Source organism: Saimiri boliviensis, chromosome 21 (genome assembly GCF_048565385.1).
Source record: "Saimiri boliviensis isolate mSaiBol1 chromosome 21, mSaiBol1.pri, whole genome shotgun sequence".
Taxonomy (NCBI): domain Eukaryota; kingdom Metazoa; phylum Chordata; class Mammalia; order Primates; family Cebidae; genus Saimiri; species Saimiri boliviensis.
This window is the reverse complement of record NC_133469.1, coordinates 22,618,078-22,643,982: the sequence shown is the minus strand read 5'-3', so window position 1 is coordinate 22,643,982 and position 25,905 is coordinate 22,618,078. Positions and strand designations below refer to the sequence as shown.

The 25,905-nt window shown below is 48.1% G+C and overlaps 1 protein-coding gene across 21 annotated transcripts in view; it reads left to right on the top strand.

Annotated features, from left to right (window-relative positions):
* MICAL3 (microtubule associated monooxygenase, calponin and LIM domain containing 3) overlaps positions 1 to 25,905 on the top strand; it is a 296,358-nt gene that overhangs the window by 172,389 nt on the left and 98,064 nt on the right. For 17 of the 21 annotated variants that reach the window (XM_074391091.1, XM_074391092.1, XM_074391095.1 and 14 more), the window contains 16 exons: positions 1,741 to 2,078; positions 3,623 to 3,830; positions 6,035 to 6,151; positions 7,105 to 7,206; positions 8,109 to 8,264; positions 9,562 to 9,662; positions 12,140 to 12,397; positions 12,760 to 12,875; positions 13,704 to 13,830; positions 15,243 to 15,339; positions 17,646 to 17,793; positions 20,344 to 20,540; positions 22,122 to 22,234; positions 22,323 to 22,385; positions 23,495 to 23,668; positions 25,128 to 25,211. In XM_074391091.1, the coding sequence (XP_074247192.1) occupies positions 1,815 to 2,078; positions 3,623 to 3,830; positions 6,035 to 6,151; positions 7,105 to 7,206; positions 8,109 to 8,264; positions 9,562 to 9,662; positions 12,140 to 12,397; positions 12,760 to 12,875; positions 13,704 to 13,830; positions 15,243 to 15,339; positions 17,646 to 17,793; positions 20,344 to 20,540; positions 22,122 to 22,234; positions 22,323 to 22,385; positions 23,495 to 23,668; positions 25,128 to 25,211 (2,325 nt within the window). In that variant the 5' untranslated portion in view covers positions 1,741 to 1,814. Of the gene's footprint in view, positions 1 to 1,145; positions 1,612 to 1,740; positions 2,079 to 3,622; positions 3,831 to 6,034; positions 6,152 to 7,104; positions 7,207 to 8,108; positions 8,265 to 9,561; positions 9,663 to 12,139; positions 12,398 to 12,759; positions 12,876 to 13,703; positions 13,831 to 15,242; positions 15,340 to 17,645; positions 17,794 to 20,343; positions 20,541 to 22,121; positions 22,235 to 22,322; positions 22,386 to 23,494; positions 23,669 to 25,127; positions 25,212 to 25,905 lie in introns of those variants that run through there. The other 4 variants (XM_074391106.1, XM_074391108.1, XM_039462319.2 and 1 more) reach the window with 2 other exon arrangements.

The window sequence follows — 25,905 nt, the reverse complement described above, 5'->3', positions numbered from 1 at the left end:
TTTGTGGTGTTCTCTGTATTACCTGGAGTTGAATATTGTTCTGCCTTGCTAGGTTGGGAAAATTTTCCTGAATAATATCCTGAAGCGTATTTTCCAGCTTGGATTCATTCTCTTCGTCACATTCAGGTACACCTATCAAGCGTGGATTAGGTCTTTTCACATAGTCCCATATTTCTTGGAGACTTTGCTCATTCCTTTTTATCCTTTTTTCTCTAATTCTGTCTTCTCGTTTTATTTCATTAAGTTGGTTTTCAACCTCTGATATCCTTTCTTCTGCTTGATCAATTCGGCTGTTAAAACTTGTACATACTTCGCAAAGTTCTCGTGTTGTGTTTTTCAGCTCCATCAATTCACTTATATTCCTCTCTAAATTGTGTGTTCTTGTTAACATTTTGTCAAACCTTTTTTCAAAGTTTTTAGTTTCTTTGCATTGGGTTAGAACAAGTTCTTTTAATTCCCAGGAGTTTCTTATCATCCACCTTTTAAAGCCTTCTTCTGTTAATGGAACACGCCCTTTCTCCATCAGGCCTTGATCCGTTGCTGATCAGGAGCTGTGATCTCCTGAAGAGGGAGAGGCGTTCCGATTTTGGGCATTCTCAGCCTTTTTAGGCTGGTTTCTTCCCTTCGTTTTAGATTTATCCATCTGTGGTCTTTATAATTACCATCTTTGTAATTGGGTTTCTGAGTGGATGTCCAACTTGTTGATTCGCAGCACCGGAATCTGAGCAACCCACTGCGCCAGCTATAACAGCGGTGTTAAGATTGATGGTGCTTTTCTGACTCTGCACCAAGAACCACCGCTCTGAGGCGCCAGCAAAACCACCTCGCCGGCCACAAGAGTCGCGCTGGCGACCCGTGGGGCTCCTCTGCTGGGAATCTCCTGGTACGTGAGCAACAAGAATTCATGTGAAGGTGTGGCGTCCTCTCGTTCTCTGCGCTTTCACTGGGAGCTACAATCCTGAGCTGCTGGTGATCAGCCATCTTGGATCTCTCTGATCTTCCTGCTTTTGTAGGCTTAGCTACTGCCCATGTGCCGGTGACTCCCCAGTCTGCGTCTCCCTGAACTTCACATTCATGCCCGACTGCCTGCTGAGCACATCCACTCGGAGCTCACACACACAGGTGGGGAAGGGGGCTTGCTGCTCCGCCGGCACCAGGGAGTGCTTCTGTTTTTAATCCGTTGGCCTGATGTCTCCGTTTAATCCGGGGCCTAAGCGGGAAACCTGGGAGTCATCCTTGCCTCTTTGATCCATATGAGTCACTCAGGCCTGCCTGTGTCACTTTCCCATGTCCTACGCCTCTTCTCTGCCTGGCTAACATTTATGCGGAGAGACTCAGCTGCCACCATTCAGAGGCTCGTCTTCAGTGGGGACCTCCATGCACCGCCAGTACTGACTTAGATCCTCTTTCTCGGTTTCCCAAATCCCCTGTGTCTCCCTCTCTGTTTCCCAAATCCCCCGTGTCTCCCTCTGCAGTGGCACTTGGTATGGTCCATCAGGACATTCTGTGTCTGTGGCTGCCTTGCATCCTAGACTGTCAGATCCCCGAGAGCGAGAACCATCCTACTCACCTTTCCAGCCCCAGCGTCTCGTGGTGCCTGGAGGATCGCAGGTGTGCAGTCCACACTTGTGGATGGATGACTGTGACACTTGGGAACTCCGCTTGGAAGAGGAGTATGTCTCCTGGAGAATGTTTGTAGACAAAGAAATGCTGATCATCTTTTTTCTTTCTTTTTGTCAGATTAACGTGACAGTGTCAGGTGGACCCACAGCCATCCCACCGCCCGCTGTGGGGAGAGCTGAGAGTGGGGCAGCATGGAGGAGAGGAAGCATGAGACCATGAACCCAGCTCATGTCCTCTTCGACCGGTTTGTCCAGGCCACCACCTGTAAGGGAACCCTTAAGGCCTTCCAGGAGCTCTGTGACCATCTGGAACTGAAGCCAAAGGACTATCGCTCCTTCTATCACAAGCTCAAGTCCAAGCTTAACTACTGGAAAGCCAAAGCCCTCTGGGCAAAGTTGGACAAACGGGGCAGTCACAAAGACTACAAGAAGGGAAAAGCATGCACTAACACCAAGGTAAACTTCGCTCCTATTGGGCCCTGGGTCACTGGTGAGGATTCACCAGGTGCTAAAGAGGAGGATTGAGTTAGAGGTAGGCTGAGTGAGAACCAGGCGGAGTCTAGCCCCAACTAGCATAGGAAGTCCGGCTTCCACCCTGTTGAAACTTTGTGGATCTCTTACCTCTTTTTGTTTGACTCCTGTGGCCCAGACCCTGTTCTAAGTGTATTTCATGTGTTTATGTATTGAACATTCAAAGTTTGAAGTATTTAAGAATGACCAAAGTCAAGTGGCACGGGAACTTTTTATTTTGCTGAAGCTCTCTTTTGAGCTTACGTGTTTCGGAGGATGCAGGTCACTGAGCAGGGGCGTAGCCAAGCCCTGCTGGTATCCTGTCTGCACACAGCTTTGGGGTTCTTGGTAGGTTGTCTTTCCAAATTCATCATTCCGTACTCAGTAGCTGGTATTTACCAACTTAGGATTTGCCACAAGCTTCAGACCTCTTCCCATCCATGTTCCAAAGGTCTATTTTGATTCATAAGCAAGGACTTTGTGAACCAAAGTATTTCTGTTGCTTTCTTTACCGTCTGGAGAAATAGGATTTCCACGAAGCAGGTAGGCCTAGGCAAAGACCTGAGTTACGTACTTGCCTTTGCTGGAGTAGGTGCAAGGAAGCTGATGTGGAGATACATTTCCCGCTTCCCCCTTAGAAAAACACGTAATGTGAGAAGTTTGGAACAAGCTAGCAGGAACACAGATTTGCAGAGGACTTCGTGGCTGTGTTATGTTCTTCCATGCGCTTTAATTTGTGCAACAGGGAATACCTAGAGCCACACCCCAGTGGGTTTGCATTTGGGTAGGTAATCAACAGCAAAATTCACGAACTGTGAAGGCAGGACTTGGTGAGTGAGTGCTGGACCCTACTAAGAACAAAACAACACAAGGCCGAACGCATCGCACACACACTGTTGAAGATACGTGTCCGGTCTCCCGCTGAGTACTTCTCTGGAGTGTGGATTTTTGAGATCATGTCCCTGGACTTTCAGTCTAGACAGGGGGATTTTGGAGTGCTTTTCAGCACTCCAAAACTTTGGCTCTTGAAAATTGCTTCCTGGAAATCACATGTGTGGTAGACTCATTCTGGGAGGCTTGAGATTGCCTGCCTTGTGTATGTAGTACTCTGTATCTCTTTGGACAGAAATTTGCTTGATCTAGAAACCTTCCAAAAGGTCCTCTCCTGTTGATGTAAGATTGCATGTGATTTTCATACCATTTGTTGAGATGATGCCAGTTAAATATGCTGCAGATCGAGGGCCTTCCAGCCATATGCCGGGCTTGTCTCTAGCACTGACGGTTCCGTCTTCTCCATCGTGATCATTAGCTCTTCTCTTAAGCCGTGGCAGGTACTCTGCCATGACCTATGCAGGTGTAAGGTTTCTTGGGAGTGGGGAGAACAGCCCTATTTTGGGGGCTTTAGGGAGTGATGATTATACAATCATGAGGCTTCTCTAGAATTGTTTCTTGAAAGTGCTACCTGCCCTGAAAGCAGCTGTGTTTTTCAGTGTCTCATCATTGGGGCCGGCCCCTGTGGTCTCCGCACAGCCATCGACTTATCCTTACTGGGGGCCAAGGTGGTTGTTATTGAGAAACGAGACGCCTTCTCCCGCAACAACGTCTTACATCTCTGGCCATTCACCATACATGATCTTCGAGGTCTGGGTGCCAAGAAGTTCTATGGCAAGTTCTGTGCCGGAGCCATCGACCATATCAGTAAGTAAAACTAGCTCTCCTGGAGCATTCCATCCTACCCCTCACACACTTGTTCAGTGGAAAGAGACATGTGGATTCGCTGAGGAATTCAAACGCCACCCAGTTTCTTCTAATCTCATTCCCGTCTTTCTTGTAGTAAGTGGACTCACCTTGAAGTAAAAACACCTGCTATGCTGCTGTCCCGTAGTTTAGGACTCTTCACTGTGAGTGTATCGATAACCTGTGACGTGGAGTTTGGCTGGAGGATTTCTAAGTTAGGTCTTGGACTCTTCCTGAGCTCTTGCAGTTTGTGGGATGGGCACTGGGGAAACAGTGACACTGGGCCTGGACCCTCTGGTGGTTCCTCTTGCAGTGGCAGAAGTACACAGGCATGCGGCTGTCTGTGCTGTGACCTGATACATGCTTTACCATCCTAAGCACGAAGTGCTGTGGGGACACAGTCCTGGGGGAAGCCACACTTGCAGAAGCAGCAGAGCCCTGGCCTGGCCATTAATGGCAGCGAAATAATGGCATTCCTCTGGTTAGGTGGTTCTGGTGCAGTCTGCATGCTCTTGCTGTATTTTTGTCACCTCCAAGCTCAGCCTGGGCCTGTGCTTTTCTGAGATCCTACAGGGTATAAATACAAGTTAATGCAATCAGTGGTGTTTAACTGTAAGTGGCTCACCAGAAAAGCAATTCAGAACAGTGTGCATTATGAAACTGAAGGCTTTTTATTGATTATCATGAATGCTTTCAGGAAAGCTTTATCAAGGAGCCTTTGTTCTGAGCTTCTCCAGATGTGTCCTGTAAACACATTCAGTCATGGAACCTTTTGCTCTTTGCAGCAGCTGTGCCAGTTTATCAGAGGCTGGCTGGCAGTGACCACATTCCGCTGGCAGAGGAAGTGCGCTGCCTATCTGTTGGCTATAGTTTGTAAATCATCTTGGAACCCACAGTTGTCTGCAAAATTCTGTGCTAGCGCAGAGTTTAACAAGTCTTTGAGGGTGGGACTCAGAAGGGTGGTGGCTGTGGTGAACTGGGGAGAACAAGATGGCTTGAGGAAGATTTGCATTGCTCCTGGCAGACGAGTCACAGGCGCCAGGTGAGTTTGGTCTTAAGAGAGGACCAAGGGTCATTAACTCAGTGGGTCTGTCTGCCTTGTTTGTGGCAAGATTCATCTTGGGGTTGAAAGGGTCTTCTACCAGGGCCTAGATCTTTATTGCTGCACCTTTAGTCCCTGCCATGTCTGGTGCCTGCAGGTGCTCATGGACATCAGGTAAATCACTTGGTCTCACTGTGAAAGTGAGCAAGATTGTCATTCATTCTGGCCTCAGTGTCCACAGCTGTAGAGCAGGAGTTGTGGGGGAATGGTAAGAGGATCTGGTTGGATTGCAGTTTCCCTTCCTTGCCTTATAAGGATGTGTGCTGATCAACCAGGGAATGGGCTGAAAGAGAGATGCCCGCGGGTGGGGAGGTCATGCAGCAGCTCTGCGTCTGACTGTGGGCTGCACCCTGCAGGTGCACACCTGCCTCCTAATCCGGAAGGATCGGAGATGCCGCCAATATGGCGGCCCTAAATTGGGAAGATAGAAAGGGGTCTCCTGGCCGGGCGCGGTGGCTCAAGCCTGTAATCCCAGCACTTTGGGAGGCCGAGGCGGGTGGATCACGAGGTCGAGAGATCAAGACCATCCTGGTCAACATGGTGAAACCCCGTCTCTACTAAAAATACCAAAAATTAGCTGGGCGTGGTGGCGCGTGCCTATAATCCCAGCTACTCAGGAGGCTGAGGCAGGAGAATTGCCTGAGCCCAGGAGGCGGAGGTTGCGGTGAGCCGAGATCGCGCCATTGCACTCCAGCCTGGGTAACAAGAGCGAAACTCTGTCTCAAAAAAAAAAAAAAAAAAAAAAAAAAAAAAAAAAGAAAGGGGTCTCCTGTAGGCCACAATCCCATGTTGTCTCCAGGCTTTTGATTGTTTAGAACGCTGAACCCAAGATGTGGGAATGGCCTGCGTGTTGCTCTAGAACCTCTCTTCCACTGGGTTATATTTGCCTTTAAGAAAGGAAGAAGTTAACGGAGCGTGGCTTTGGAAACGTCTCCTGCTACAGCGGGCTTTGGGAATCTGAATGAAGGGTGCATAGGTGGCGGGGTGGGAGCCTGAGCTGTGACACAGATGCGCACCGCCTTCTCCATGTGTTCCCACCACCGTCATCTCTGTATTCTCCCAGGTATCCGTCAGCTCCAACTGATACTGTTGAAAGTAGCCTTGATCCTAGGCATTGAAATCCACGTCAATGTGGAATTCCAAGGACTTATCCAGCCTCCTGAGGACCAGGAGAATGAACGTAAGTCAGACTGGAGGAGTGAGGAAGGTATGAGAGGGTTTTGATGGGTGAGGAAGATGAGATTGGGGGAGCCAATCAAAGGCCCTTGCGGGCTGGGCTGTTGGGGACTGGGTCTGCAGCCTTAGAGGTCGCAGGCACCCATGTGGTGGGAAGGGCCTTGTGGGCCCTCCACAAGGCTTCTTTCCTTCTGTGGTTCGTTCGTCCCCACCGCTTGTTCTTTTTTAGGTGAGAGTCTCACTCTGTCGCCCAGCCTGGAGTGCAGTGGCTCAAACTCGGCTCACTGTGACCTCTGAGCAATTCTCCTGCCTTGGTCTCCAGCGTAGCTGGGATTACAGGCATGTTTCACCATGCCAGGCTAATTTTTGTATTTTTAGTAGAGACAGGGTTTCACCATGCTGGCCAGGCTGGTCTCTCGTAACTCCTGGCGTCAAGGAATCTGCCAGCCTCTGCCTCCCAAAGTGCTGGGATTACAGGCATGAGCCTCCACGCCCGGCCTCTGTCCCCACCGTTTCTTTTTCTTTCTTTTTTTTTTTTTTTGAGACAGAGTCTCACTCTTGTTACCCAGGCTGGAGTGCAATGGCGCGATCTCGGCTCACCGCAACCTCCACCGCCTGGGTTCAGGCAATTCTCCTGCCTCAGCCTCCTGAGTAGCTGGGATTACAGGCACGCGCCACCATGCCCAGCTAATTTTTGTATTTTTAGTAGAGACGGGGTTTCACCGTGTTGACCAGGATGGTCTCGATCTCTTGACCTTGTGATCCACCCGCCTCGGCCTCCCAAAGTGCTGGGATTACAGGCTTGAGCCACCGCGCCCGGCCGTGTCCCCACTGTTTCTACATGTAGTGTTTTTGGTCCAGGGTTTGTGTAGTCCACGTGACTGGGTATCTAGAGACAGTCCTGGCTGTGCATGTGGTCTGGGTGGTGACCTCCATTTATTTGGTTTTGGTCCACAGGGATAGGCTGGCGGGCACTGGTGCACCCCAAAACTCATCCTGTGTCGGAGTATGAATTTGAAGTGATCATCGGTGGGGATGGTCGGAGGAACACCTTGGAAGGTATTGGTCTGTTCTCCTCCGCCTGGCTCATAGCAGAGGGAAAGCTGATATTCTACCCCTGGGGTGAGACTGTGTGTGACCAGCGTCTACTCTTTTGAGAGTGTGAATGTGTGCTTCCCGCCCTGATGGAATGACAGGCCCCATCTTCCTCTAGCCAGCCAGCACTTGGGCTGCTGATTTTATTTTTATTTTATTTTATTTTTGAGAAGGGTCTCGTTCTGTCATCCAGGCTGGAGCACAGCGGCGTGATAATGCTCACTGCAGCCTCGATCTCCCTGCTCCAGCGATCCTCCCGTCGTAGCCTCCTGTGTGGCTGGGACTACAGGCACATGCCACCATACCCAGCCAATTTTTGTATTTTTTTTGTGGAGATTGGGCTTTCTCCATGTTGCCTAGGCTGGTCTCGAGCTACTTGGCTGAAGCAGTCTGCTTGCCTTGGCCTCTCAAAAGTGTTGAGATCACAGGCGTGAGCCACCTCACCTGGCCCGGCTGCTGCTTGCAGGGCACTCCTGCTGGGGCACGAGGAGACAAGTGGTTGGCATTTGTGGGGCTTAATCTACATATTAATAAGTAGGAGCAACACACACACACGCACGTGCGCGCGTGCAAACACACCCCCTTTTTTAAGAGGAATCCCTAGTACTGAGTAATATTCTGGTCAGTCAGATTTCAAATTGTTTGTTAGTAGTTTGTTAATGGAGACTTTGACTTCTTTCCCAAATTTTCATATTCTAAGGTGGGTAGATACCTTATTTTCATCTGCAGAAGAGCTGCCCTAACTTTACCATCAGTTCTCATCCTTGACTTTCCCTGATGTCTTTATCAGCACCCCCGCCTTGATTTGAAGTGATCTTGCTTCTCTAGCCAATGATTATCACCTCTGAAAATTTCTTTCCATCCAGGGTTTCGTCGGAAAGAATTCCGTGGCAAACTGGCCATCGCCATCACAGCAAATTTTATCAACCGAAATACAACAGCAGAGGCCAAAGTGGAAGAAATTAGTGGTGTGGCTTTTATATTCAACCAGAAATTCTTCCAAGAACTGAGGGAAGCCACAGGTTTGTGTTGATGTCTCCGGAGCCCTAGGATAAAGGTTTAAATAGCCCTGGTGACTTTTTCTTGGGGGTTTGGTGGGGTGGGTGGCCGTGGGCGTCACTCCTGTACTGTCTGCCCCTCTGCTGTCTTCACTCCTGTCCCTTGTTCCTGGCGTAATGCTTCCTGCGGAACGTGGCTCCTCTTGTATTCTTAACCTCCCTATGGTGACTGGGCTGCTTTAGGTTTTGCTTATTGTTTGAGACAGGGTCTCACTCTGTTGCACAAGCTGGAGTTCAGTGGTGCAGTCTCGGCTCACTGCAGCCTCGAACTCCTGGGCTCAAGCGATCCTCCCATCTCAGCTGCCTGAGTAGCTGGGACTATAGGCTGGTACCACCATGCCCTTCTAATTTTTTGTATTTTTTGTAGAGACAGAGTTTGACCATGTTGCCCAGCCTGCTCCGAAACTCCTGGCTCCACTCGCCTCAGCCTCCCAGAGTGCTGGGATTACAAGCATGAGCTACTGCACCCAGTCTGGGTTTTGTTTTTATTTGTTTTAAAGCGTTCGTTCTGCCTCCCAATGCCTGCCCTGTGTTGTGATGCTGAGTCGTGGTGTTTGGTGTAGCTGCTGGCCAGTGGCTCCCTGGTTTGGTTGGGAAACTGACTTTAGGCCTTTAAGTATGTAAAAAACTCAGGCTTCTTCCTGAGTTCCAGCTCAGGCTTGAAGGCAAACCGTGTGTCATATAGCAGTGAGATTGTTGTATGATAGGTTTTGAATTAGCTCAGCTTAGATATTTTGCTAAATATGCCTTCATCCTCTTGTTTTCTAGAACTTCATTCTCTTGTTTTCTAGATTTCTTTCCATTACATCTATTTTTTAGATAATTGAATTAGAAAGTCAGTAGTTCACTCGGCTTCCAAGGTGTCAAGTTGTCTATCCTGTTCTTAAGAACTTAGGAGATTCCTCCAGCTTCCTTGATGACTGCCCTGAGAGGCTTAACCCGGTAACTAATCCAAGCCCTCTTTAGAGGTTAGCCTTTTTTTTTTTTTTTTTTTTTTTTTTGGTTTTGTTTTTTTTCCCCCATCCCTACAGTTCTGTTTACTATCAGTCATTGTTTTTAGGATAATTTGGGGTGTTGAGTGAACACAGAGAAACAAAGTTCCCTGTGTTTCCATGAACTGATGATGCAGGAAGGGAGAGTCTGGACTTAGACACCTTTCCTTGCCTGGAGTCTCACGGCTCTTACCTGCCCTTTCAGGCTGCCGTGATGCACCTTCATCTCAGCAAACTCTTACATGTACACGTTTGTCTTCCGGCTCCAGGTATTGACTTGGAGAACATCGTTTACTACAAAGACGACACACACTATTTTGTTATGACGGCCAAAAAGCAGAGTTTACTGGACAAAGGAGTGATACTGCATGTAAGCCACGGACTTCCTTCAAAACTTATTCTTGTTGAAGTGGTTAAGATCACCAAGAGAAAGAATTGATTGTCTGATGGGTTTTTCCTGCAAGGGAATGAAAATGAGCACTGAATGCATATTCTGGTAACCCCTGATGTTTTCCAGTTTAGCGTGAACAACTCTTATTATAGCTAATTTCAAATGTGAATAAAAATGGGGGGAGAGTAGTGTGATGAACCCTCACATGCCCACTGTCCAGCTTTAACTGTTCTCCACACGTGGCTAGTGTTCTGTGAGTCATATTCCAGTGCACTCCTCCATCACCATTGGATTCTTACAAAGCAAGTTTCGGACAGCGTTTTAACATAAATATTCAGTTCAATTTTAGGTGATTTGGTTTGTGGTTATTGTGAATTCCGTATATGACTGATTATTGGTTGGTTAAAGAGTTATCTTTTGGAAGGGGGAGTGGTAGAGGCAAGGGAGTATGACCGAGAAGCAGTAATTGGTGTTTATGGGAGCCTGATGAGGGTTCTGGTGTCACTGCAGATACAGTTTTCAGAGGTTCAGGCAGTACTGACAGGATCAGGCTACACTTAGGCCTCCCTATGACCATAGAACATGTCTGAGCATCCATCCTAGCCAGGTCCAGCTCAGCCTGTTTCTAGGTGACTGCATGGCATGCCCTGAAATAGTGGTTTGAAATGTGAAGTCAGAAAACCACTGAGTGGATGGTCCGTGAAGGAGAGCTCTTTACATCTTACTTGGTCTCACTGGTCTCAACATGAGAATCACTGTCCCCATGCGATGAGAGGAACGGAAGCAGAGGCACTAGTTGTGCTGATTCAGGCCTGTGTAGTTCCCACAAGAGACTCATAGCTGAATTTCAGGGAGTCCTTTGTCTTTGCAGGGTGGTACAAATGCAGTCACTTCAGTCTGAGCTGCAATACTACCTTATCCGACAGCAGAGAGAGGAGTGAGCTGCTGAGCGTGTGCCTGCGGCACAGAGCCCCCCACTTTGTACCCAGGAACCTCCCATGTGTTTCTAAGCACAGCCATCCTGCGTGCCTGCAGGGAGAAACAGAACAAAGCCGTTTATACAGTCTGCTCTCCCAAAAGCAGAAGCATGGCGTATTTCGTTGATGCTTTCTAAAACTGCCTTACTGGTTATCTGGAATTATGTCAGGGTTCCATTGCTGGCAGTAAGAAATAGCCAGTGAAGCAGTTCGCATGCCTTGGGACTAGGTGAAGACCTGAATCTGCCAGCTAGGCCCAGCTGTGGTTATCAGTTAGCATTAGATGGGAGCAGCCTAGAATGCAAGACCTGGTTTACTTTTCCTAGAGGGCAGGGGCCATACCTTCAGTGTGTGCTGTTAAATACTAGACCCACGTGGCTGCTTTCTCGGTGTTGAACAAACAGTATTTCTAGGACCAACCTGAGTGTTTGTGCTTGGCTTTAACATCTTGTAGTGGTAGCTGGAAGGACCATCAGGGCCACTTAGAAACCATAGGCCCCACTTTCAGAGAGTGAAGACTTGACTCAGTGTGCCAGGAACCTCCAAAACAGAAAAGGAGCTTTGTTCTTCTTTGTTTGTGGGTTTCTGTGGAGGCTTTCAGACTCTTATGTACAATTTTGAAAACCCCTGTTCCGTTTGTAACGTATTCCTTCCCAGCCTCCCGGGCTACTATTGCTCCCACCTCCCTGTCGTTTTGGCACTGAAGCATTTTTGGGTTCTTCCTTCGGGTGTCATGAGTTATGCAAGGCTGAGTGTTTCTTGTGGTCCCATTTGACAAAAGCCATTTACTACCCAGAAGATAATGATTGCTGATAAAAAACAAAACAAAACAAAACAAAAAAACTATAAAATGCCCTTTCAGCTCACAAAGTACTGTCACCTAACTTATTTTATGTGACATTCAACAACCCTGAGGCAGATTGGATAAGATCAAAGGAGTCGTTACTGCTCCAAGCAAATGGAAAAGCCATGGCCATGTGTTTAGATAGCAAGGCCTATGTTATTTGGGAATAATCCACCCCAACCCCTCTTTTTTTTTTGAGACAGAGTCTTACTTTGTTACCTAGGCTGGAGTCCAGTGGCACGATCTCAGCTCACTGCAACCTCCGCCTCCCGGGCTCAAGCAATTCTCTTGCCTCAGCTTCCTGAGTAGCTGGGATCACAGGCACATGCCACCATATCTGGCTAATTTTTGTATTTTAGTAAAGATGGGGTTTTACCGTGTTGGCCAGGCTGTTCTCGGAACTCCTGTCCTCAGGTGATCTACCTGCCTCAGCCTCCCAAAGTGCTGGGATGACAGGTGTGAGCCATTGTGCCTGGCTGCTCCCTGCTGCCCCCTGCTCCCTGGCTTTTGATGGTATAAAAGCTTTGGTTGTGGAATGTGGAGTCACTAGGGGGAAGGAGAAGCTGTGACCCCAGAAGCATGGTCTGGCTGAGTGCCAGGGTGTCTCCATCCTCACCCTCTTTCTCTGGAGACAGGACTATGCCGACACAGAGCTCCTGCTTTCCCGGGAGAACGTGGACCAGGAGGCTCTGCTCAGCTATGCCAGGGAGGCGGCAGACTTCTCCACCCAGCAGCAGCTGCCCTCTCTGGATTTTGCCATCAATCACTATGGGCAGCCCGATGTGGCCATGTTTGACTTCACTTGTATGTATGCCTCCGAGAACGCTGCCTTGGTCCGGGAGCAGAACGGACACCAGTTACTAGTGGCTCTGGTCGGGGACAGCCTCCTAGAGGTGAGTGCTAAGCATGGCAGTGTTCTGTGGTGGGGGCAGGAATAATTAGGACTGAATCTAGGCATCCTGGATCTTGAAATGAGCATCCACAGCATTGTACAGCACAGGTAAACTCCCCGCAGGAGTCACACCAGGAAGGTGGGAGGGCTACAGGCTTCTGGGAGCCCAGGCCAATGAAGTATGGATGGGAATTCTGCAGCTTTTTTGACTTGCTCCCTACCGATCTGGGAATCAGGGCAGTTTGTTATTGGAACAGTTGTCAGATACTACTGTTAACAGCAAACTCTTTGTTTCTTGGTTTATTTTTCCTGTTTTGAAAGGTATTTTCTTTTTTAATTCTTTGTTTTATGTCTTATTTACAGCCTTTCTGGCCCATGGGAACAGGAATAGCCCGGGGCTTTCTAGCTGCTATGGACTCTGCCTGGATGGTCCGAAGTTGGTCTCTAGGAACAAGCCCTTTGGAAGTGCTGGCGGAGAGGTAATGGAAAGCAACCCGGGGCTCCTTTCGGAAGAAAGCTGAGGAAGGAGGGTTTACTCTTTAGGCAGAGTGCACATTCTTCCTTCTTCTCTCTCTGCTTTCTTAATTAAAGATGTTTTCATGTCGAAAAGAGAAAAGGCAAGATAGGATTTCATAAAATCGTAGAAACCTAAAGATGAGTCTCCTGGAGTAAGTCTTCTCTTACTCCTTTGAAATTAAATTTCTTACTGAGAGAGAAGAATTTAAAAGTAGTTTTGAAGTCAGAAGAAAGTGCCAAACTGCTTATAAATGTTTCTCAAACCCCTAAATGGGATATTTTGAAGCGGATTTTTGCAAATGTAATAAAAATCCTAGGATTTGCTTTCTGATAAGAACGAATACCTTGACCAGAAGAATCAGAGAGACAGGATTGCCTGGATGAAATTGGGAGTTGGTCTCATTATATTCTGTCTGTTACTACGGCATTCTGACTAAAGATGGCGGCAGTTCATTTCCGTATTGATTTTTAATTGAAGTAAATACTGGCATGCTTGAAAAAACAAAAGAGTGAATGTGTGGCCTTTTGAGTTGGAGGTGGCGTCCGTGAGTGCCGACGGTGTCAGGCCTGCTGGCTCTCCTGGGCTCCTACCCCATCGGTACCCGTGGAATCACTGGGAGTGGGTCTGGGAAGCTGGGGGCTGATGTCGGGGCTGATGTGGGGAAGACTGGTCAAGGATGAGGATTTGTCAGGCATGTCAGGTGACTACTGGGCTGTCAGAACCACCAGGAAAAGAGAGGGAGATGTTCACGGTGCTGGTCACAGCTGAGTATATTGTTGTGTTACTGCAGGGAGAGTATTTATAGGTTGCTGCCTCAGACTACCCCTGAAAATGTGAGTAAGAACTTCAGCCAATATAGTATCGACCCAGTCACTCGGTATCCCAATATCAACGTCAACTTCCTCCGGCCAAGCCAGGTGAGAGCCTTCTTGTCAGTCTTTACATCTGGGCCCATCTGCAGAACTGATCAGAACTCTGATCTGTTGAAACGCATGCAGCTGTTAATACCACGCATCCAAGAATACTTTTTTAGTAATTTAGGTAGATGTCTCTCTGAACTGGTAGAAGTAGATATTATTTTCCATCAACAGATTGAGAGCTAAGGCATAGAGTTGTTGAGTGACTTACAGAAAGGCAAACGTGATAAAAATGGTGGGCCCAGGATTTTATGCCGCATTTCCTAATTCAGATTCTTACTGTAGGGAAGAGCACTTGCCCCGTAGAGAGGAGAGGGAGCTTCTGATCACCTGTGACTTGCTTTCTCTGAACCTCAATTTCTTTACCTGAAAAACAGGAAGAATAATCCCTGCTGCTCATAGGATCATTGTGAGGTCAAAAGAGATATCGTTCACTTGAAAGAACTTCTTCGAGTGTATTTTTTGTTTTTTTTTTTTTTTGTTTTGAGATGGAGTCTTGCTCTGTTGCCCTGGCTGGAGTGCGGTGGTGTGATCTCAGCTCACTGCATCCTCCACCTTCCAGGTTCAAGGGATTCTCCTGCCTCAGCCTCCCAAGTAGCTGGGATTACAGGCATGTGCCACCATGCCTGGCTGATTTTTTTGTATTTTTACTAGACACGGGGTTTCACTGTGTTGTCCAGGCTGGTCCTGAACTCCTGACCTCGTGATCTGTCCACCTTGGCCTCCCAGAGTGCTGGGATTACAGGCGTGAGCCACCGCACCCAGCCTTTAGTGTAATTTTCTAGTTACCGTCTACTTGAAGTTTATACCTTTGGGCCTTCTGTTAAGAGGCAGCATTAAAAGTTCAGCTGAGACTCTTAGAGGGGCCTCCATGGCCAAGTAACTAATTTTTTTTTTTTTGGAGGCAAGATCTTCCTTTGTTGCCCAGGCTCTCTGGGGTGCGGTGGCATAATCTCGGCCCACTGCAGCCTTGACTTCCTGAATTCAAGTGATTCTTCCACCTCAGGCTCCCATGTAGCGGGGTCTACAGGCATGCACTACCATGCCCAGCTGATTTTTAAATATTTTGTAGAGACGAGGTCTCCCCGTGTTTCCCACACTGATCTTGAACTCCTGGCCTTAAGCAATCTCCTGGCCTCAGCCTCCCAAAGTGTAGGGATTATAGGCATGAGCCACTGCAGCCAGCCCCGTGTAGCTGATTTTTAGCACAAGATCCCACAGTTAATATGTATGTGTTTTTCTATAACCCCGCCTTGCTTTATAAAGGATTTAAAGGTCATCTTCATAACTTCAGTCTGAACTTTGCCCAAGCTTGTATCCCAGTCTGTCCTTTCAGCCATTCTGCTCCTAGGTAGGAGTTTGTTACTTGATACTTGGTTTTCCTTCTGTTTGACTTTATAAATGTCTGCCAGGTACGCCATTTGTATGATACTGGCGAAACAAAAGATATTCACCTGGAAATGGAGAGCCTGGCGAATTCCCGAACCACCCCCAAGTTGACTCGCAATGGTGAGTTCTGACAGTGGCTTTTTAAAATGCAGCAGACCCTTCAGAGAGGCCTGCACTCATTCACTGAGCTGTAAAGTGCGGTCTCAGGCAGTGGCTCTCAACCAGGGGTGATTTTGCCCTCCAGGGGTTTCTTGTTAGTGTCTGGGAACATTTTTGATTATCATGGTTGGGAGTGGGTACTACTGACCTCTAGCCAGGGACGTGGCTAAACATCCTGCAATGCACAAGACAGGTCCCCACCACACAGAATTCCCTTGGCCTGAGGTGTTACAAGAGCACAGAGAGAAACCAGATACAGATACTGGGCAAAGGGGAGAGAGGGAGAGAGTGTGAAAGCTGTTTTGATAGAAGACTTTATGGAAGAGGTGGTGGCACTGCCCGGATTCAGTGACCGGTGAAGGTCACTCCAGATTTTGCATGTATTAAAGGCCCTGAAGACTTTTCTGAAAGAGAATGATGTGAGCATACCTGGTCAGCCACACAAGAGAGGATGGAGGAGGGAAGTGCCAGAGGCAGGGAGACCAGGTGGAAAGACATCGCCATTGTCAGGCCAAAGGTGGCGAAGGCCCAGATCTGGCTGGGGGTGAAGAAGGGAGGAGGTAACGGAGAAGACCTCAGACTTTGGGCCAGGTGCAGCTGGGTCCCAGGCCAAGCTTTGCCATTAGTGAATGGTGCAGCCTTGAAGAGGTGATTGAACAGCTCTGAACTTCCTTGTCTGTGAAGTGGAGGCAGCAGTGTGTCCCTCACATTGTGATCATGAGTGCCGGGCCCACAGTGGACGGTCATTGCCGTTGTCGGTTATGCGAGAGAGAATGGTGAGGAGGTGGACTCAATGGGCAGGGGCAGTTGATCGCCTCGTGGGGCAGGAGGTCGGTGTTGTAGATGGTGCTGCATCAGTGCAGGCAAGGCAGAGGGAGGGCTGAGAGGATGAGAGGCTCGGGTCGTTTGGACGTCGTGACCTCGACGTGCTGTTGGGATGCCAGGGTGGATGTGAGGACCAGCAGGCAGTTGGAAACAGTTGTCTTTTTCTCCAGTGGAGTGTCTTCTCTTTAAAATCAGAGAGTGTATCTTTATTCACTGTTTTTATTTTAGCGCCTGGAATACTGAAGTTGCCCATACATATTGCGTGGTTGGATATACAGACCTGGAAGACAGATCTGTGTAAAAGCTCTTTTCGGAGCCAAGAGATGGCACCAGAAAGTGCTTCTATGTGTTATGTAGAATACATTTTCATGGTGAAAAACCTAAATGAAACAGGATTTTCGCGATACTCAGTTTTTATCTCATGTTCACAAATTACTAAATGACTTAGTACAAACTTCAGTTTCCCTCGGTAAGGGAATAGACTTTCTTGGACATAAATAGTTCACATGTTCTCACGCCTGTAATCACAGCACTTTGGGAGGCCAAGGCGGGCGGATCACCTGAGGTCAGGAGTTCGAAATCACCCTGACCAACATGGTGAAAACCCTGTCTCTACTAAAAATACAAAAAATTAGCCAGGCATGGTGGTGCATGCCTATTATCCCCACTACTCTGGAGGCTGAGTCAGGAGAATGGCTTGAACCGGGAGGTGGAGGTTGCAATGAGCCAAGATTGCGCTATTGCACTCCAGCCTGGGCAATAAGAGCAAAACTCTGTCTCAAAAAAGAAACATTTCAGTGAACTGTAAAGCATCCTAGCACATGTGTTTGCCTGTTCAGTTTTTAGGGTTGAGAATTCATAACATGAGGTGCCAAGCTCCATTCGAGGACCGTGTGGTCTGGGGCTCCAGCATTGTCAGGAAAGTCCTGCAGGGCTTCTCCTCTTGGCAAGTTGTGCAGTGCCTTGGAAAGTTCAAGGGCAAGGCCTGGGTGCTTTGGGTTGAAACTGCCACCTTCTCTCCTCTCCTCTTCCAAGTGTTACTTTGGAGGAGGAAACTTTCCCCAGCCAGGTGCTCGCCGACTGTCCGGGAACTCAGAGCTGCTGTGAGCCAGGCTGGCCACAGTAGGTGGCGCTCCTTCACCTCAGTGCCAGGGGACAGTGGGCTGCGGCTGTCGGGCTGTGGTCCCTCAGGGTGCTGGGGGGTGAATGTTGACCTTAGACTCTGAATAAACTGCTGGTGCCTTTTCTATTAGAATTCACTATCGTAATATCATTTGTGTAACCTTGTGTCCTCACTGTTTTCTTTGAATGGAAACTAGCATTGACTGTTTTGTCCCTACCCTCAGTCATTTTTCAGAGTGGACGTGTGTCCTGCAAAGAGGATTCTGTGTCAGCGCTACCAGTGACCACACCTCCAATAATAATGTGTTTTGTTGTTTTAGAGTCTGTAGCTCGTTCAAGCAAACTGCTGGGTTGGTGCCAGAGGCAGACAGATGGCTATGCAGGAGTAAACGTGACAGATCTCACCATGTCTTGGAAAAGTGGCTTGGCCCTTTGTGCAATTATCCACAGATACCGCCCTGACCTGATGTAAGTCGTGATCAAACTTTGTGTTTTATTTTATATTCCCAAGGATCTCAGACCACTCTGCTGTCAAGTAACATTTTGTCCTTTTTCCTAGAATTAGGTACATAGTAAGGTACTTTCTGCAGAAGGCAGTGATTTTGATTTCACTGTATTTGTTTGTTTGTTTGTGAGATAGAGTCTCCATTTGTTGCCAAAGCTGGAGTACACTGGCATGACCTCGGCTCACTGCAACCTCTGCTGCCTGGGTTCAAGAGGTTCTCTTGCCTCAGCCTCCCAAGTAGCTGGGATTACAGGGCTCGCCATCAGGCCCGGCTAATTTTTGTATTTTGTTTTAGTAGAGACGGGGTGTCACTCTGTCGGCCAGACTTGTCTTGAATTCCTAACCTCAAATGATCCACCCGCCTTGGCCTCCCAAAGTGCTAGGATTACAGGTGTGAGCCACCGTGCCCAGCCCGATTTTACTCTGTTTGAAACTCTGTATGTCATCTGTTACGTAGCTCAGCCCAGAAGTGATTTTTATTTTTTATTTTCCAGTAAGCCTTTTACACTCCTGTGGCTGAGTTTTAAAAATCACAACACTCATAAGTCAAAAACTGGTTTTGACAGTCACCTGGGCCTGTTAGCTTCACACAAAGGAAAACTGTGTTTATTGGCCCCGGGTTGAACTCTTCATTTTGGCCAGCTATGTCTCAAATCCTATGGGTCACAAGGGAAACCTGGCCAGAACATTTGGCCAGCTCAAGGCAAATGTGTCACTACTAACAAAGCAAAACATCATGAGACTGAACCGATTTATGATGGTTCATCGGTGTGTTCTGTGTGCTAAAGACTGCACTTTTTACAGACATGCTCTGTTGTCCTGCCCACCTATCCCAGTGACAGCTCCTTTGGCCATTCTCCACACACCTGCCCACAGAATCAGCGCTCTAGGGTGACCCCAGGTCAGCTGCGGGGCCAGCACATCCAACTTCCCCCGTCAGCATTTATTCCACAGAAGCCAAACAGAAGGATGCAGGAGCAGAGCGTGTTGCTCTATTTTGGCTTCCTGTCCTTTTCATCATTAGGTCCACTTAAGAGCTCGCTTTCTGTTTGTTTTGTTTAATGATTGCTTAAGGAATTCTACAAGATATAGTTGCTATTTATATGATGGTTATAAACTGACGAGGCAAGAGCTGGTAAAAAGGGCCCTGCACAGTGTGGATTACAGATGGGGATTTCTGGTGTGCTTGGATGGAGGTAAGTGACCTCTGGTGCTCCTGTCACTTAGCTCACCCAGAAGTTGATAACAAGTAAGTAAAAATAGGGCTTACTCACTTCCACAAAGAAAGGGGGTGAGGCAAGGAAGAGCAGCTTGGGAAGGATTGTGATCCGTGGCAGAGGATAGGCAGGTGAGTCAGCTCAGTTCCAAAGGGAAGCCTAGCGTGGGGGTGGAGGGGCGCCTGGAGAAGGTTAGGGACCGTCTTCTAGGAAGGCCAAGCAGCACAGAACGGCACGGCACTGTCGCACTGTTCAGCAGCAGCAAGGGCGTGGTGTCAGAGGCCGCCCCCACAGTGAGGAGGAGTTAGAGACGGCGGAGAATGCTGTGGGGTTCTAGGTTAACACAGAACAGGGGCTGCTGGGTCAATCTGAAGTCATGTAAAGAAGAAGGCGATCAGTCTTCACTCTGAACAGCAAGAGGCTTAAACCCAGTAGAAAATGGTCATAAATCTAAATAGGAAACTTAGTAATGGAAAAAAATTTTGAGGAGGATTTTGGCATTTCTCCTCCAGGAGAAGGCTGAGATTTCCCAGAGCTGATTTAGGACGTTAACAGCTTGTGGGATCTAAGGGTCATGGTGGGGGATAGTCCCAGGCCTGTAGGAGCAGTCTGATTCAAGTAGGAGATTTGTCATGTTTTGACATTAGTTTAATATGTATGGGCCATACACAAGGATCAAGATATATTACAGATAGTTCCTGTTATTGTCTATTTTTAGAGACAGGGTCTTGCCCTACTTCCCAGGATGGAGGGCACTGTGGTACAGTCGCAGCTTACAGCAACTTTGAACGTGCAAGCTCAAGTGATCCTCCTGCCTCAGCCTCCCAAGTAGCTAGGACTGTAGGCACATGCTGCAGTGCCTGGCTCATTTTAATTTGAATCGAGTTTTTAAAATTGAACTCTTGGGCTCAAGCAGTTCTTCTGCCTTAGCCTTCCAAAGTGTTGGGATCACAGGTGTGAACCACTGTGCCCAGCCAGTCCCTGTTCTCGAGCTTATTTATTATAGTAATAAATCTGTGTTACAGAAAAATGAGAGTAGTTTTTCGACTTTCTCCTTTTTTTTTTTCCTTAGGTTGGTAGACTTTTAGTCACTCCCTGAGGTTGCTTTGCTTTTTCTTAGTAAAAGGAAAGAGAACAGGAGGTGAGATAAAACAGGTTTGCTCTCAGGTGTCACTGATGCACAGCACCCTGGTTTTCAGCTAAAAACAGAGAAAGGACCATGACTCCATGACACCGTGCTTCCTGCGTAAGGACAGTCAGTGTGTCTTCATACATTTTCCTTGTCCTGTTTCTCAGAGATTTTGATTCTTTGGATGAGCAAAATGTGGAGAAGAATAACCAACTGGCCTTTGACATTGCTGAGAAGGAATTGGGCATTTCTCCCATCATGACAGGCAAAGAAATGGCCTCCGTCGGGGAGCCTGATAAGTTGTCCATGGTGATGTACCTGACTCAGTTCTACGAGATGTTTAAGGACTCCCTACCCTCTAGCGGTAAGGCACGGGAGGAGCTGGCCCCTGCCGCTGTGCTATGGCCCAGCTGCTTGCTCCTTCCTTCCTCCCTCCCTCCCTCCCCGCAGCAGTACCACCAAACACAAAGTTACTCTGTGTTTTTACCAGTGAGCTGTCGGGGAAATCTCTGGAACTCTGCTTCATTATTTTTCCTTCTCTGGTAGCATGTTTTCAACCCCTCATTCTTCCCCATGTCTTTCTCACTGAATTTGTAAATATGCAGAAATCGTTCCTGCACCAAGTCTTTTTCCATGACTCTGCCAGCTTCTAGTGCACGTGCTCTCAGAGCCAGCCTTTGTGAAGCCACAGTTTGCGCTCACGGCCTCTCCTTCTGCATGGCCCAAACTTCGTCACAGATTATAATCTGGCTTGTCTTCACACCACGCTACTGCCGCCGTTCCCAGGCAGGAGGATGCTCACGTCATACTCTTTCCTCGGTTCCCGTCTCTCACCACTTGCTCTTCTGCATTGTTGGGTGCCGGGGAGTGAGGTCCCTTTTCTTGGAATTCTCATCTCCTCAGTGTCTGTGGTCCTGAGCCATGCTCAGCTTGTCCCCCTTCTTTCTCCTGTCACTGTGCCTTCTCTGACTTCCCTTTCTACTCCTACCTCCTAGCGCTTCCCAAAAATCTTTGCTTGTCGCCCAGCTTGCTGCCTCAGGCTCTCATAGTGCTATAAAAAATACTCCTGTTGTCATTAACTGCTCCTTGGAACAAGTGTAGCATGAGGCTAGAGTGTTGGCTGTGGGCTCTGACCTGGATTTACAGTTTCCCAGGCTTCCACGTAGCCTTAGGCAAGTTACTAAATCTTCCTCTCTCACTTTCCATCAACCTATCTTGTAAAATGGGTTAATGGATGTAAAATGAGGATCATATGTATAATTACATTGTGATGTGCCAAGAAGGCTGTTTGGCCAGTGGAAGTACTTAATAAATGTTAGTGATTTACTATTAATTGATAACTGTTTTAAAAATTACTGTTGTTACTAATGAAACATGGAAATCCAAAAAGTTTGTGGTACCACCCTCCCAGTAATTCCCAGCCCATATATTCTTGTAGGTATCTGTGGCTTTTCCTGGTGAGCTGTGCCATTCTTAAAACAGAAAGCCACAACTCTAACACTAAAACCAGGAACCCCAAGTTCTTCGCCTCTCTGCTTTTCTCTCTCCTTCCCTCTCTCTCTGTCCTGAAATTTTTGTCACAAAAACGAGCCTTCAGCACTCTGCTATAACTCACCAATCACAGCCAGCTTCCAACTTTTGAAAAACAAAAGTGTAGGTTTTGGTAACTGAAGTAGATTGGGAAGAAGGGTCATCTTTGTTTATGTGAATGAAAAAAAGACTTGACATCCATACCCAAGTGTGCACGTCCTCCGTGGAGTCTCCTCCTGAGACCACATGCTTGTCATAGCTGGGTCTCCTCCTGAGGCCACATGTTTGTCATAGCTGGTAAACCTTTAGAGCCTTTGGAGGTTCTGCCAACCGTCCACAAGGGACAGTAGTTTTGGTCAGGATTTTGCGGCGCCCTCAAGGGCTGTGCTTCAACATTACTGATTTCTGTCTCCAGACACTTTGGACCTGAATGCCGAGGAGAAAGCAGTCCTGATAGCCAGCACCAGATCCCCTATCTCCTTCCTCAGCAAGCTGGGCCAGACCATCTCCCGGAAGCGTTCTCCCAAGGTATGGATGAGTCTCTTGATGGGCTGCAAAGCTAATGGCGAGGTATGCGTGGCTAGAATAATGCAGTTTCCCTCCTCCCTCTGTACAGGATAAAAAGGAAAAGGACTTGGATGGTGCTGGTAAGAGGAGAAAGACCAGTCAGTCGGAGGAGGTGAGATTCCTTTGGGATTTGCTGCAGTGGTCACGTGGAATAGCCCTTTTTGGTTTAAATCCTTCATTTTCACATTGGTGTTGCTAGGTTTTTTCATGTTCATCCTTGATGAGAATTTCTGTTGGGCTTTTTCTTTTCTTTTTTCTTTCTTTCTTATTTTATTTATTTTTTTTTTTGAGACAGAGTCTTGCCCAGGCTGGAGTGTAATGGTGCAGTCTGGGCTTATTGCAACCTCCGCTTCCTGGGTTTGGATTCAAGCGATTCTCCTGCCTCAGCCTCCTGAGTAGCTGGGATTACAGGCATGTGCCACCACACCCAGTTAATTTTTGTAATTTTTTTTTTTAAGACAGAATCTGGCTCTGTTGCCCAGGCTGGAGTGCAGTGGTGCAATCTTGGCTCACTGCAACCTCTGCCTACAAGGTTTACGCGATTCTCATGCCTCAGCCTCCCAGGTAGCTGGGATTACAGGTGTGCACCACCACTTTCCGCTAATTTTTGTATTTTTAGTAGAGATGGGGTTTCACCATGTTGGCCAGGCTGGTTTCGAACTTCTGATCTCAAGTGATCCATCCACCTTGGCCTCCCAAAGTGCAAGGATTACAGGTGTGAGCCACCACACCCAGTCAAATTGTTCTAATTTTTTAGTAGAAATGGGGTTTCACCAGGTTGTCCAGGCTGGTCTCAAACTCCTGGCCTCAAGCGATGTACCCGCCTTGGCCTCCCAAAGTCCTGGGGTTACAGGTGTGAGCCACCGTGCCTGGCCTCTTTGGGTTTTTTCTGTGGCTGTTTGCCTTTGTTTCGTTTTCCAGAGTGCACCTAGGGATGCATGCACGTGCACCGGGGCCTCCTTGTCTCTGTTTCACATGCGTCTGAGGGCGGTGGCCCTCCCGGGGTGTGGCAGTAGCAGCACAGGACCCAGTACTCTTTAGATAGCCCTAATTCCAGGCTTGCTGTCTCCTTGTGGACACACAGCCTTGAGAGCTGCCAAGCTCAACCTAAAGCCAGACCACCAGTCCCCGTGCCAGGTCCTGAGCGCACTTCTGTGAGGGAGGGGCATGGGGGGAGCCTCCTGTCACAGCGCTGGCTTCTTTGGGGTTGGTGTTGACCAGGAGGAAGCTCCCCGGGGCCACAGGGGAGAAAGACCGAGCCTGGTGAGCACTCTGACGGACAGGAGGATGGACGCTGCCCTTGGGAACCAGAACAAAGTGAAGTACATGGCAACCCAGCTGCTGGCCAAATTTGAGGAGAATGCGCCCGCCCAGTCCGTCGGCGTCCGGAGACAGGTAAACGTGACCCGCTCCTCGCCACACAGATGTGTCAGGTCACACAAGAAGGGGTCTTTTCTGTCCATTGAGACTGGCTGTGTCACAGATCCCAGGGTTCATGGACTCAAGACTAATGTCTGGCTTGCCTCAGGCTCTGAGGGTTGTTCAGGCCTGAGATGTCCACTGGTAAGAATCAGCAGAGGAATCAAAAAAAAAAATCTATATTTATATACCTGTGCCTCTGTACATGTTTGCAGACATGTTTAAATTCTACAGATGCACATGCTTACTGAGGAAGATGCTGGAAAGTACAGTAAAGGTCATTGAGCCACCTGTAATTCTGTTCATATTTTCCTGCCCTTCTTTCTGGTCTTTTTTTCAGTGTATTCTTGTTTCGGTAGGTGATGTCATTCTTAACTATATTTTTTGATTCTCCTTTTTCCGTTTAACCTTAGGCATTCCGATGTTCCTAACTCTACAAGTGCCTTCTAGAACGTGGGGGCGTCAGGCTTCTCTTAGCTCTTGCTCCAGTGTTGGATGTTCAAGTGGTTTCTCATCTTTCATGATAAGATACAGAGATGAACATTCTTGTGATAAAGCTGCTTTTGTGTGTTGCAGCCCTTTCCCAGGACGTTTTCCTAGGAATATGATGAGCATTTGAGTGCTAAGTGGCACTCCCACATGGCATGCATGAGCGTGCATGGCAACAGCTCGTGGCTCGGGGTGTCTTTGTTAGGGTGTGTCTCTTCCCTTGCTTGTCTAAAAGTCACTCTGATTTCTTACAAGAGGCGGGGCTGGGACTTTGGAGATTGACACAGAAAGTATCTTAGAAATCTCCCTGGTAACTGAGAGAGGCAGGGGCCCCTTCTCTGAATTTCCCTTCTCTCTCTTCATCTTCTCCATGCCCATCAGCCGTTCTTCCTAGGGACCAGAGGGGAGGGACCAGCCTTGCTCGGAGTCTGGCCGTCATTAACTACCTCCCAGTCTTTGCACACCAGTCTTCTCATGCTGTGGCCCACAGAAAAGGTGATGAGATTCATTGACAAACAGTTGAGGCTATCTGGAGACTCTGCCTCGGGAACCTCCAGGTTCCCCTGCCTCGGGAAGGCTGGAAAGCTGTCTGTCAGAGGAAGACCGCCTCCGAGAGAAGGTTGCTTTCCTCATTTGGGATGGGATTATTAGTTTTCCAGATCAGAATTAGTGGTTTAGACTCAGAACATGGAGCTTGGGAAAAAGAGAATGGGTGTCCCAGCCTGTGTTTTCCTTTTTCTGTTCTTTTGGATTTCCTTTTGGTTTGGGGGTGGGGGGCTCTTCGCTTTAGAAGTGTAACTTTCTAAGAATGAATCCTCCCTCTTCCCCACAGCTCACAGATGTGTGGCTGTCCCCTGTGAGTTCTTCTGTTCTTCTCCCACCTTAATGTATTTCTATTTTGTTTTGTCTCCATGTCCTGTCCCCACCCACATCCTGTGTGTCCCAGCTGACACAAGAGCGTGGGGCCAGCCAGCCGTCCTGCTGCCTGCCTGGGCAGGGTCGCCCTGCCCCCACACCCCAGTGGAAACAGGTAAAGGAACTGCCAGGGCCATGATGGGTACTGTCTCTCCAGGCCTTCCCATCCCTCCTCCTGAGCCAGCCAGGGTTCAGGCCTGCTCTGGAATCCTAGCCCACGAGAGCCGGAAGCCTCTGCTCATTCAAGTAGTGGCCTGGGAACGCATTGACCAGGCAGTGCTGATTGGTTCCATGATCTGTGTAACTCCTGGTGATTTGAGAAAGAGTTGAAAAGCAGACTTGATTTGCTTTGAAACTCGCTGAAGCTGTGTGGTAGGTGGCTCACCCGAGGGTACCCTAGCTCTTGGGTTTGCTATTGTCACATTTGCTGTAGGTTGACTTTTTTCTGGTATGTCTCCTCATGACCTTGGGAGAGAGAATTCTGAGTATGTCAAGCCTGAGAGTTGGAGCGTAGAGCCTTTTACATTACATAGGAAAACGTTATCCAAGAAGAGTCTGGAACAGTGAGTTTTTGTTTGTTTCAAATCCTGGATGAAAGTATTCCTGGGCATTTTCTTGGTGTTTTCTCTACATTTAAATTAAAGTTTTTGGAAAGTATCACTAAAACCTTGGCAGGATCTCCTGGAAAACTGCTTATCCTAAGTAGTACAGAATAGGGCAGGTGATGACATGCGCTTTCTAAGAGAAAGCCCATCAGAGGGATTGAAAGCCCTGACTGCATTTCCTCCATGTCACAGCTGAGCGAGTCC